This window comes from Elephantulus edwardii, unplaced genomic scaffold, assembly GCF_000299155.1.
Source record: "Elephantulus edwardii isolate Elephantulus edwardi_28Jun2011 unplaced genomic scaffold, EleEdw1.0 scaffold00043, whole genome shotgun sequence".
In the NCBI taxonomy this organism is placed as follows: Eukaryota; Metazoa; Chordata; class Mammalia; order Macroscelidea; family Macroscelididae; genus Elephantulus; species Elephantulus edwardii.
This window is the reverse complement of record NW_006399793.1, coordinates 6,173,501-6,186,447: the sequence shown is the minus strand read 5'-3', so window position 1 is coordinate 6,186,447 and position 12,947 is coordinate 6,173,501. Positions and strand designations below refer to the sequence as shown.

General features: G+C 34.9%; 1 protein-coding gene across 1 annotated transcript in view; it reads right to left on the bottom strand.

The window, feature by feature from the left end:
• The window catches only part of GPR98 (G protein-coupled receptor 98), a 1,036,968-nt gene that overhangs the window by 994,790 nt on the left and 29,231 nt on the right, over positions 1-12,947 (bottom strand). The window contains exons 2-4 of the mRNA XM_006885387.1: positions 6,193-6,377; positions 3,792-3,941; positions 495-590 (exon numbers count right to left, since the gene is read on the bottom strand). Coding sequence (XP_006885449.1) covers positions 495-590; positions 3,792-3,941; positions 6,193-6,377 — 431 coding nt within the window. The remainder of the gene's footprint in view (positions 1-494; positions 591-3,791; positions 3,942-6,192; positions 6,378-12,947) is intronic.

Sequence of the window (12,947 nt, the reverse complement as noted above, 5' to 3'; positions counted from 1 at the left end):
GATACAGTGACTCAGTATATTCTTTCCATCTTCTTTTAATACTACCTGGATCATTTAACATTCTGCCGAAAGCATCCTTGATTATAGCAACTCGAGTTTTTAATTTTTTGTTCATTTCCTTGAGCTTAAGAAATGCTGAGCGAGTTCAGCCTTTTTGATTTTCTGACTCCAACTCCTTGCACATTTCATTGTAATATTTTGCTTTCTCATCCCGTGCTGCCTTTTGAAATCTTTTATTCACCTCTTTAGTATCTTGAATTCTTCCTTGTGCTTTGGCTTCCCTGCGCTCCAGTGCAATTTTCTCTCTCTAACAGAAATGTTACGTAAGAAAAAATGGGCCGTGTACAGGATAAGGAATAAGGGAAAAATTTAGAGGGATAGATAGATATAGAACTCCAAACACTGTATGATTGTAACTAGCATCATGTTAAACAATAAAAAAGTTAACAAACTATTACCTAGAAATTACAAGAGCAATCAAATTGTTTCCATACCATATCAAGTGAAATAATCCCAAAAGCATTGTCATTTGATAATATGGTGACAGTAACAGTTCTTGGCCATCCAAGTTTCACCTTTGCTGAGGGATTCTAAAATAAAATCAAAAGAATACAACAATAAATTAAAAAGGAAAAACAATAATTTTAATAGACTTAAGTAATTATACAAAAAAATGAATAAAAATGCATAATAATTATACTGTACATATTTAGGAAATATAAACTAACAATAAAAAAGAGGAAATACATTAAGAAACAATAGCAAAATTCAAGAGAGCAGCAAACAACAAATGCTGGTGAGGTTGTGGAGAAACTGGCACACTTATTCACCATTGGTGGGAGTGTAAAATGGTGCAACCACTATAGAAGGCTGTATGGCAGTTTCTCAAAAAGTTGGGAATAGAAATACCATTTGACCCAGCACCCTAAAGAAACCATAAATGCCACCCAATCAGATATATGCACACTCATGTTTATTGTTGCTTTGTTCACAATAGCAGAGTTGGAAACAACCCAAGTGTGCATCAACAAACAAATGGATAAGAGAAGCTGTGGTATATTCACACAATGGAATACTATGCTACACTAAAAAACAAGGAACTCATGAAATATTATACAAAATGGGTGACCCTGGAGGACATTATGCTGAGTGATATATCTCAGTCAGAAAAGGACAAATACTTCATAGTTCCACTGTTGTAAAACGGGACTGCCATCGGGATTGGGGAGAACCTAAAAAAAGAGAGGATAAATAATGTATACTGCGTTGAAACAGATGAGGAAGAGACTGTTTAAAAGGAATACAGGCTTAGGTATTTTTTTCATGACATGATTACAGAAAAAGAAATGCATAATAAAGTAGACTGTGGACTTGGAGGGGACTGTATAACAATGAAAGAATTTTTTTCTTTTTAAAGAGAAAAATGAACTGGGGGAGGGGAGGGCAGGGAGGAAAATGTGCAACAATGAGTGAATGGGGGGAAATTAAATGAAAGAATATGCTGTAACAATTATATATGTTGCATTAAAAAATCATTAATAAAAATATTTAAACACAAAAAAACAAAACCCTAAAACAAAAATGACTTTAAAAATTTGAAAACAATCAGTAAGAATTGACTATTATGAATTATAAACTACTCTTAGACAATAAAATATTAGTTTTTAAATCACAATTACTATGCCCTTATTAATATTCTTGCTGTATGTGCTGTCAGGTCAGCTACAACTTACAGCAACCCTCTGTCCAATGGTTTACTAGATCATACTATTGTCTGATTCAAAGTGGTCAATGCCAATACATCTCAGTTTGCTAATGTCTAGTATATCAATATTTATGCATTCCAGGTCTTTTTTAACCAGTTCCAATTTTCCTACATTTATACTTCATACATTCCACATTCCAATTATTAGTGGATGTTGGCAACTATTCCTGATTTTTTTTATGTCTTCCAATTTGAGGACTGAGCCTCCAGCTTTATATTTAATAGATTTCTGTGCTCTTTTGTTTATAGAAGTTTCCAAAACCTATTATTACTCCAGAACAGGATGGCTAATCCTTCTTCCTATTCTGTCTTATTCTGAGTAAGCAGATAATACTGTCAGTTCTTGACAATCCAAGTTTCATGTTTGCTGAGGGTTTCTAAAATAAAAGCTCAAGAATATAACAATAAATTTTTTAAAATGTTGTATTAATATTTAAACAGGGAATTAGGTATCTATCATGAAATTCTGTTCAAATACTATTTTTATTTTACTATAGAAGATACTGAAAGTTAAGAATCAGCTGTTCTATAAATCAAAGTTCAAAATTAAAGATGTTCTTGTTGATTGCCGTCGAGTCAAACTTGACTCATAGCAACCATATGAACCAAAGGCATGAAGCCTTTCTACAACTATCGTCATTTCTCTATGTTCATAGCTTCCAGAGGCGTGTGGTTTAGGAATTGGATGCCACTCTTACTTCCAAACCTGTCTTAAACTGGGAGTTCCACCAAACACGTCCACCATGGGCAGCTGTTATGGCATCTGACCCACAATGATGCAAGGCTCAGCTTCTCAGCAAACCCTGATTACCTCAGTACAGCAAATTCACAGAAGAGTGTTGTACAACTTAAAAGAATGTTCCTCCAAAATAGTAACACTAGGCCCGTGGGCCCAACTGATATTTAAATACAAGATAGAGATAGAGAGATACAGATACAGATAGATAGATATAGATGTAGATGTAGATGATAGAGATAGAGATATAGAGATAGAAATAGATGATACAGAGATAGAGAGAGAGAGAGAGATAGCAATAGAGATAGAGAGAGAGAGAGAGAGAGAGAGACAGAGATAGAGATAGAGATACACACACACACACAAGATGAACAAAGGCCAGAAGCCTTTCTATAACTATCATAATTTCTCCAAGTTCATAGACTTTCCAGAGGCATATGGTTTAGGAAGTGGATGCCAGTCCTGCTTCCAAACCTGAATCAGTCTGGGAGCTCCAACAAACACTGCCCATGATGGTAGCCAATTATGGCATTTGATACACCTATGGCACAGTTGTCCATCATCACAGCAACTCTAAGTTACTTCAGTATATCAAATAGATCACTGCTGTACCATGAGAAGCAAAATATCATTGGAAATTTAGAAGAGGGAAGTTTTCTGTGCCATTTCAGCATTAGCATAAAGGAATACAAATTTAAAAAGAGTCATTTACAAAAGCAAAACATGGCAGATACCATTTTCATGAAAATTTAATTATAATGATATTCTAAATAAAGCAGTATCAATGTCTTTCAGAAATAAATCAACTAGAGTAATGTTGGCAATCACTTTCAAAAGCAATGATCAAGGCATAAAAGGTGATTAAATCTTTGACTGTTCAGTTATCCAACTTCCCCACCCCCCACCCCCGCCCAAGGTTACTCTGAACTTTTTCTAAGGCACAGGGATTTCCCACTCCCATGCCTAGTTTTTGTATCCTTCTCCTTTGAACTAAGAAGTCATGGTCATTCTTTGTGCATATGATAGCAGGGGAAGGCTAAAAGAGAAAAAGGTCAAACAGAAGATGAGGTTTTCATGAGCCTTTGTCACAGCAATTCTTAAATAAGCTGAACAGACTGAAAATAAGCTGTTGAATCTTCTAACGATAATCTGAGAAATACCAGACAGTGAAACTGCTAAATAAGGCCAGTTGTATCTATGAAAATCACCAGCAATCACCTAGGTGTTTCTCACTAAAGAAAGTTTTACAAGACTTTTATGAGGTTAAAGTTAATGGGGAAATAGGCTTACCTGCAATGTTAAGTGAAAAACAAAAGTTTCATCAGGCTCTGGTAAGTCATCGTCACATACGGCTATATACACTGTTCTATTTGTTTCTCCAGCAGGTATAAAAGCCGCAGCATATGTGTCAAAAAAATCCCCGGTATCTTCACCATACAGCTAGCATATTCAGGGAGAGAAAATGTAAAATTTCAAAAATAATCTTAAAAAAAACTCCATTCAGAACAAATAAAAATGATGCCAACTAGCGCTATCAACAAATAGAAAATAAAATGTATGAAAACACAACACATTATTACTGTCGAGTTGAAACCAATTCATAGTTGAACCTCTAGAGAGTTTTCTGATGCTATAAATCACACAGAAGGAGAATGTCTTTCTTGCCCAGAGCCAGTGGTGAATTTGAACCACCAGAATTTTAAAAATTGCTTTGGCTTAGTGCAACTCCCTACAGACTATGCCATCAGAGAGTCCTTATCAATTGATAAGATGTACAAAGATATAAAAGATGAATAACAACTGGTAAAATTCATCTTGAAAAAAAACTACCACCAAAAAGGTAGTATATCTATACAAAAGTGACTCCTTTATGTTCTAAAAGGAAAAAAAGAAATCCACAAAAGAGTGAAAAACTATGCAAAAGGTACTAGTCTACAGCACTACTTTAGCATATTGCTTAAGAACATATTTTTAAAAAAACAAAATCTGCATGAATTTGGGTCTCATCTATCCTGAGATCGGAAAAGTTCAATGATCCTTGGTCACCACTTATAAACATTCTAATAAGGGACACAAGGAAAAAAGGGTATAAAGGGGGGGAAATTGAAACAAAACTCAAATTCATTTAAAAAATAAAAACAAACCCAAGCTTACTGGGACAATTAATACAAGATTACTTCCCAATGATATAAGAGATGCTCTGTAAATCTTAAACTGAAACTACCCTCCTAAGGTCACCTTTCAGGTTGTTTCACATACTAAAGAGCAAGGCCCATGAGTACTAAGCATCTTTGAAGAATCACCTATACGAGATAAAATAGCCAACACTCTGAGCGCAAATGAAAGGGCAAGTAGACAGGGAAATCAGACAACTGGAAGTGAAACATCCAAAACAGAATTCAGGAGAATTTAAGCACATCATGAAAAATGTAACCAATGTCATTCAACAATCTGTATAGTAACTATTAAATGAGGTACCAGTTGCCTGTGTAAACTTTTGCTGAGAACATGGTAAAAATATTCTTGTAAAAAATAAAGTACTAAAAAATTTCTAAACACTTCAGAAACTCAAGAGCACAAGGGTGTTGAAAAATTGGTATTCCATTTTACGCTACACACACACAGAGGTATCATCTTTAAAAAGCATTAAATATAAAAAGTCATTGAAGCAAACACAGAATTCAACTTAGGAGAAGAATGTTAAAATTAAGAAAGTAGAAAATTTACATGTATAATACAGTTTTATCTGATCTACATTCATAGTAATAAAAACCAAAAAGAATTTCAATGGAAAGCTGTTAAGCAATAACGAATAAGTTATGATACTACCAACAAGAAAAATTGTAGAAAAGACAGAAAAACCTGGAAATCATTAGAATATAATATATGTTATACCAAAAAAAGATATTATAAAATTCAAACTAATAAGATATATACATATATGCCATAGATTTTAAAAAACTTTATACCAATGCACAAAATTATAATACTAGATTGGTTTCACATTTTTTGTGGTTTTGGAGTGTGGGTTTTCTTAATTTTCTTTCTCTTTTCACAATGTTTCATAATGTAATAATTTAACCTGTTGTGTAAAAATATTTTTTTACAAACAAAAATATCAAACAATTTTTCAAACATAGCAATAGCTTAAGGTGTATATGATATCAGCTCTCCTCAAAAATTGGCATACACTGAATACTATACACTCTATCCAATAACAAGATCATACACTCTATCCAGTAACTAAAATCTATGCATGATGAAAAAATGGTTTCAATAGCTAATAGTAATATGCTTTGCTCTATAAAACACACTCTCTGATATGACTTTTTTTCTATTGTCATTATGTACTTTCAGGTATTTCACATATTTTCTCTAAACTACAATAGAAAACGTCTGATCAAATATAACTAGAATCAAAGCTACCCATAATAAAATGTTTCTACCTAGAATTTCTTGTTTATATCTTGTTTTTTGCGTGCTTTAAAGTAAATATAAAAATCCTTTAAAATTGTCTTCCATCTTTAAAATATTATTGTCAAATATATGAAGCTACACTCTATGAACCTATAAGAGACATGAATGTAACAGTATATAATAATTTATTATAACAAAACTCCTCAGAATACCAAACAGTAAAAAATATCTTAAGAAAGTTCATATTTATATCACAACTATGATCATTTCTTACCCATACAATTGCAGTAACATTTACTGGTTCTCCTATTCTCTCTATGACAAGACGAATAACTGTTGTACTTGTTTCATTAACAATAAATTCCGTTTGTCCAGCAAATCTTACTTCTGTTTCTCCAAATACAAAAGGCATGAGTAAAACTGAAAGAAGATTTACTAATAGAGATGCAGAGGACATCCCTGGAGGTGGGAAAAAGAAGGATTTTATTTGTTAAATATATGTAGTACATTTCCATTATATTAAAATATTAGATTAGATTTTGCAAATACAGAAACAAATGACGATTTAAGCAATGAAGGTAAGACATAAACACTCAAAAACCCACTGCCATGGAGTAGATTATCTCTCACAGCAAGCTTCTGTTAGCTTTATGAAGCTATAAATCTTAAAAATAAGAGCTTGCCTGTTCTTTCCTCGAGATGGCTGAGGGGTAACCTTTCAGGTTAGCAGCCTAACCTCAACCTACTACATGACCAAGGTTCAAGCTCTAAAATATAAATTACATCAAATATAAAGCCAGGAAACTCAAACGTGTAATCACAGAGGTTAAGTTTTAAAAATCACCATCTCTTCTTAAGGTTTTTAAAACTATTTTTCATTTTTAAAAGTTATTCCTTTTTTAAATGTATTTTATTTCTTTATACTTTATGAGATAACGGTTACAAAAAGTCTTATACCTATTTTTTTAGTTTGTTAAAAAAGGTGTTCACTGACACTTTATCCTAAGAAAAACCTGAAAACAGCAACATGGAATTTCAGTGAAAGCTCCCCTTTCCTCATGTGAGACTAAAATACCAGGAAAAACTGAAATTATCAAGTGGATCCACATTTTAAATGGAACATTCATCTGTTTACTTGATGTTCATGCAAATATGGAAGGCTTGCTGTTATGTACCGTCAAAGTCTAACCAACCCATAGCTGACACTCCAGCTACTTTTCAGAGGCAATACATGGCGTGGGAGATGTTTGCCCATCTTACTCCTGTGGTGTAGCTGGTGAATTCAAACTGTGTACTTTTGGGTTGGAAGTGCAGCTTGCCAGCAGATCACCAGAGCTCCACAGAAGGATTGTTGTTGTTGTTGTTGATTGTCATCTAGTCGAACATGACTCATAACAACCCTATGAATAAAAGACCTGAAGCCTTTCTAGAACTATTATCGCTTCCCAAAGTTCATAGTTTCCAGAGGCATGTTGTTTAGGATATAGATGCCACTCCTGCTTCCAAACCTGTCTTAAACTGGGAGCTCCACCAACCGTGGTCCACCACAGGTAACTGTTATGGCATTTGATACCCCAATGGCACAAGGTTCAGTATCACAGCAACCCCAGGTTACCTCAGAACAGCAAATTGACAGAAGAGTGCTCTAGTACTTAAGAAGACTGTTAGTTATTTTTATTTACATAAAAGCATTTGTATTCCTAATGTCATTCATATCATTGTCCTCTGATGAATACAATTAACATTAAATATTTGCTAAATATTCATACACAGTTAAAAATATTATTCTAATTATTAAATATAACAAAGGTTAACTAATGCATTATTTCTTTCTGATAGCTATAAAGATCCAGTTTTGCTACAAAGCCTTATCTTCATCTTATTATGGATTTATGGTGCAGGCTAAGATTACTCTTGTTTACCAGTAGTTTTAGCTTGTACGCATCACATTCAGTCCTGTCTAGGTACTTAGAATATGCATTAAAAAATCTTTGATGTTCCTGTTACTGGAGAATTTTGAACAAAGAGCTTAAACTTTTCTGTTCTTTCGTGTCATTATATATAAATTATGTTATCATTATGTACAATTTCATTTATTATGGTATTATGAGTGCTAAAAAAAGATATAAAGGTCTGAGAATTCAAAAGAATTCTTACCATTATCACCGATCATAGAAAAATAGAGTATAGCAACATGTCATGCATATTTTTATGTATTCTATGTGCATGCATTTTGAGTATGTCTTTTAAAAATTTATAATCTTGAAACATTTACATTTTAGCTGGAATAAACTTTAATAATCATCAATGCATTACCTTTCTTCTATAAATAAGGAAACTAAGGCTCAGGAAGATGAATGACTAGCTCATAATCACTGCAAATTAATGACAGAGAAAGTTGCACCAAATTATATAGATTTACTATATTTGCATAGTACTATATTTACATGTATTTACACAGATCAGACTGCATTTACGTCCTGTCTTAACCCAATTTTTTTCTCAAGTGTTATATATGCTTAAGAGTTATTAATGTATAAAATTATCTAGTGTGTATTTATGTAGAATATCCTTAAATAACTTATTGCCTATTATCTGATATTTGTTGTTTGTATTGATTGCGAGGTTATTCAAAATGTTTAATTACTACCAATAAAAGTTTACTCTTTCAAAGAAGAGGTAAATATTCAGGACTTAAATTTCTTCCATTTTACGATCTAAAGTACTAATGCTGCTTCTTAAAAAACACATTCATAGTTGCTTTAAAACATAAGCACTTTGAGCAAAATATGGGTGAGTTTCTTTTCTATAAGGCCTATTGTTTTTTCTTGCTATGATGTGTGTGTTTATGAGTCACCAATATTGTTCCTATTTTCAACACTGTGTGGTTCAACTGTTTTCAAAAGCACAACAGTGCAGTGTACTCTTGAAAGTGCTGCCTTTTTTTGTAATGTAGATGCACCTTTAAAAATGTGAGCAATTTATCTCACGGATCATTAAGATTCCAATGGATCTATGTGAGCAGTCACACGAACATAATAAGTCCATGCTTTTTTAAAGAAGACTTGCATTATGTATTCTATGAGCCAAAATCCTTCCTATTAATCCGAACTTCAGTCAAGAAGTAATAGAAAATTCATGTATGTTGTATACTCTCTTACTTTCTCCACATGCCATTACATTTTTAGGGATCACTAAACACTTGGGTTCTTGATATATTTTAAAGCTGAAATGCCATTTTCTCAGTCCAGTGTGTTCCAACAATGCAGTCTATGATTGTTCAGTGATGTCTTATATTCATAGCCTACAAAATCCACACACCAGGAATGCAGAGTTCACGTGGAGTCCACGAAACAGACAGTGGCTACTAAGGACAGAGACTCTGAAGGATTGACCCTTTTGTCCCTTTTGTCTTTTCTCCAAGTGGGTCTGCTAAGAGAGTAAGAGACATGACAGAAGAAATAAAACAGTTCTTACTCACTAACCACAAAGTCTTTCTTGAAATCTAAGCCAAGGATATTTACCAAAGGAAACGCAAAGGAGGGAAAAATATATAGAAAGGTGAAGAAAAAACAGAGATGAGGTAGAAATTAGGAGCAGTTCTAAGCTAAATCAAAGACAGCTAAAGAAAATATTCCATGAAATTCTAAAGCCAGAGTGATTCTCACACTGCACTTGATACAAAGACAGGGAAAGAAATAAATTAGAAGCAAAGAGAATATGGAATGGAGGTGTGAAGAATCAGAGTTGAGGTTCAGACTCTATAAGGAAAAGATTAGCTGTGATCTACTCTGATTTTGAAAGAAAAGTCTATAGTGTGTGACTGGAAGATAGAACAGAACTTTAAGATGAGAGAACTAAGGACAGAAAGTTGAAGGAGAGAAAGGATAAAGTGAGAGTTCAACATAAGAAGTTATGACAGATGTGGGATAAGAGAAGTTCCACAAATTTGTCCTACATAAGAATCATAGCTAAAGAGTTTATGAAATTGCTAATTGCTATGACAAGCAATTCTGATCCATTTGGTCTATGTTGTTGTGTATCATCAAGTTGGAATCGATTCATAACTGACCCGCCAGTAGGTTTTGAGAAACAGTAATTGCACAGGAGGAGACTGTCAGTCCTTCTCTCCCCATAGCAGCTGATGAATTCAAACTGTTTACCTTTCACATTGTGGCACAGTCTCTTCCACTAGACCACAAGAGCCCCACCTGGTCTATAGTGAGGCCCAAATATTTACATTTAACAAGAAGCTGTATTGATTCTATGCAAATGATCCTTGGAATTCATTTTGTGAAATACTGCTCTAAAAGCCAGAGAAAGAAACAAGGATATATATGGATGACCAAATGGCCAAACAAATCTATGTTGGGGGAAGCCAGAGTGCTCCTTAAAAGCAGGGAGGGTGAGACTTTGTCTCATGTACTTTGGGCAATGTTATCAGGTGGGGCCAGTCCCTGGAAAGAAACATCATGATCAGAAAAGTAGAAGGTCAGCAAAGGAGAGCAAGAGCTTCAAAAATATGGACTGACACAGTAAGTGCAAGAACAGGCATAAGTACAGCAGAGATTGTGAGGGTGGCACAGGATATAGCTGAGGTCTCTATGAGTCAGATTTGACTCAATGGCACCTAAAAACAATAATTATTCGGGCTAAGGGGTCAACAATTAATTTCATCTTACTTGGATTCACAATCAACATCCTTGGTACCAGCAGTCATGAAATCAAAATACATGTAGAAGGGAAAATCCTGCTGTCAAGGACATAGCCAAAGTGCTTAAGTGCAATGATGTCAGCTTGAAGACTAAGGTGTACCTGATCCAAGCCATGGTCTTTGTATAACTTGTTATACATCTGAGAGTTGAACAATGACTAAGTATGACAGAAAGATTCATGCCTCTGTGATGTGATGATGGAGAAGAGTACTGAAAATCCCATGGACTGCAAAAAGAACAAATAAAATGTCTTGGAGAAATTGCATCCACAGTGCTCCTTGGAGGTAAGGATGATGGAAAAACTCCATCTCACAAAGTTGAGACATATTTTTAGGAGGAACCAATCCTTGGAAAATGATATCATGCTTGAAAAGATGAAGAGTCAGCCAAAGAAGAAGACCCTCACAAAAGATGCATTGGCAGTGACTGTAACAATGGGGTCAAGTATATCAGAGATGGTGAGAATGTTACATTCAGGGCAGGGTTCAGATCCATTGTCCATAGGGTCTCTATGATCAATAGTCAACTTGCTGGCACATAAAAAGGAAAATATTGTGAGCTCATATTGTTTGCTGTTATTGTGTATGGTCAAGTCAGAACCAATACATTGCTGGTTCTCCAGTAGGTTTGAAAGGAAGCAAAGTGCATGAGAGGAGATTGTTCGTCCGTCTTTCTGCCACAGAGCAGTTAGTGGGTTCCAAACGTATGCCTTTAGTGTTACATCTTTCTGGTGAACTTGAACTGTGCACCTTTGGGCAGGCAGCACATCTCCTTATCACTCAACCACCTAAGATCTTCAATCGCCATTGTTGGTGGTGGCGAGTATTGGCAAGTAAGAACCAATGCATAGTTGTCCATGGGTGAGGCAGTAAATCACACAAAAAGATACTGACCATCCTTCTCCCACAGAGCAGTTGGGGGGTTCCAAACATCTGCCTTTAGGATTGTAGCACAGCTCCTTAGCACTAGACCACACAGAGCTATTCCAAGCTCATCTTGGTCTCCCTCAAACCTTCTGATACTACAGTGATCTTTCTTATTCTCCAACAGTAATACTAGCATCTGTATCCAATCTAAGTTTTCCTGCCCACTTTAAAACTGAGAATGATGATTAAGACAATTCAGACCACCTGGAAAACCAAAAAAAAAAAAAAAAGTCTTCACAGTGAAACAAAGCAAGATAGAAGCAACAAAACATGGATTTACTGACTTAAAAAAATATATATTTTGTGATTGTCACAAAATAGCCCCAACATTATACTTCTACCTCAACATCTGGCATCGGTTCTTTTATTTTCTTGTCATCCAGGACACTAAATTCTTTCTTCACTTTGAAAACCTACCAGAATTTGCCCAACATTATCCTCTATTTGTATTACTTAGTATATACATATATTGTTATAAACTGAAGAGTGTGCATCTCCCTAAACTATGTGTTGTAAATCTTTTATTATATGTCTATGGTTATAATTCCATTGGGGATTATATGGGTTGTCTTTTAATCTTAATGAAATAAGATTAGTATAGGGTGTATCTTAAATCAGTATCTATTGAAATACAGAGCAGATAAGGAAGACAAGGTACTGAAGTACTGAGAGAAATGCCAAGCTATATGAAGATGTCCTGAGAGTAGAACTTCAGAAAGACAAGGACCTTATTCAAGAGCTGATGGGGGAGGGGAAGGAAAATTTGAAGAATCTTTCTTGAAAACAATGTATTCGAATGTTGTCAATAAGCTAGTATGTTAAAAAACTTTTTTAAAAAACAGTTGACAGAGAAAGTAAGCCTTCCTCTAGAGCTAGCACCTTGAATTTGGGCTTCCAGCCTCCTAAATCATGAAGAAAATTTTCTGTTTGTTAAAAATCACCCGTTTGGAATACTAGGCTGCACTGAAAAACAAGGAAATCAGGAAATATCCAAAATGTGTTACCCTGCTGGAGGACATTATGCTGAGTGAAATATATCAGTCACAAAAGAACAAATATTGCATAGTGCAATTTGCAGCACGGGAAATTGTTTTTCTTTGTTGTTATGTGCCGTCGAGTCACTTGCAACACATAGCAACCCTATGTACAACAGCCCTAAACCCTGCTCTATCCTGTGCCAATCGCACTGCCTCTGATACACGCATCCTGATTATCCCAGTCATTGAATCAATCCACCTCATAGAGGGGCTTACCCTCCTGTGCCATCCCTCCACCCTCCCAAGCATGATGTCCCTCTCCAAGGACCTGTCCCTCCTTACAACATGTCCAAAGTATGTCAGACGAAGCCCCAGAATCCTTGCCTCCAAGGAGCAGCCTGGTTTGACCCT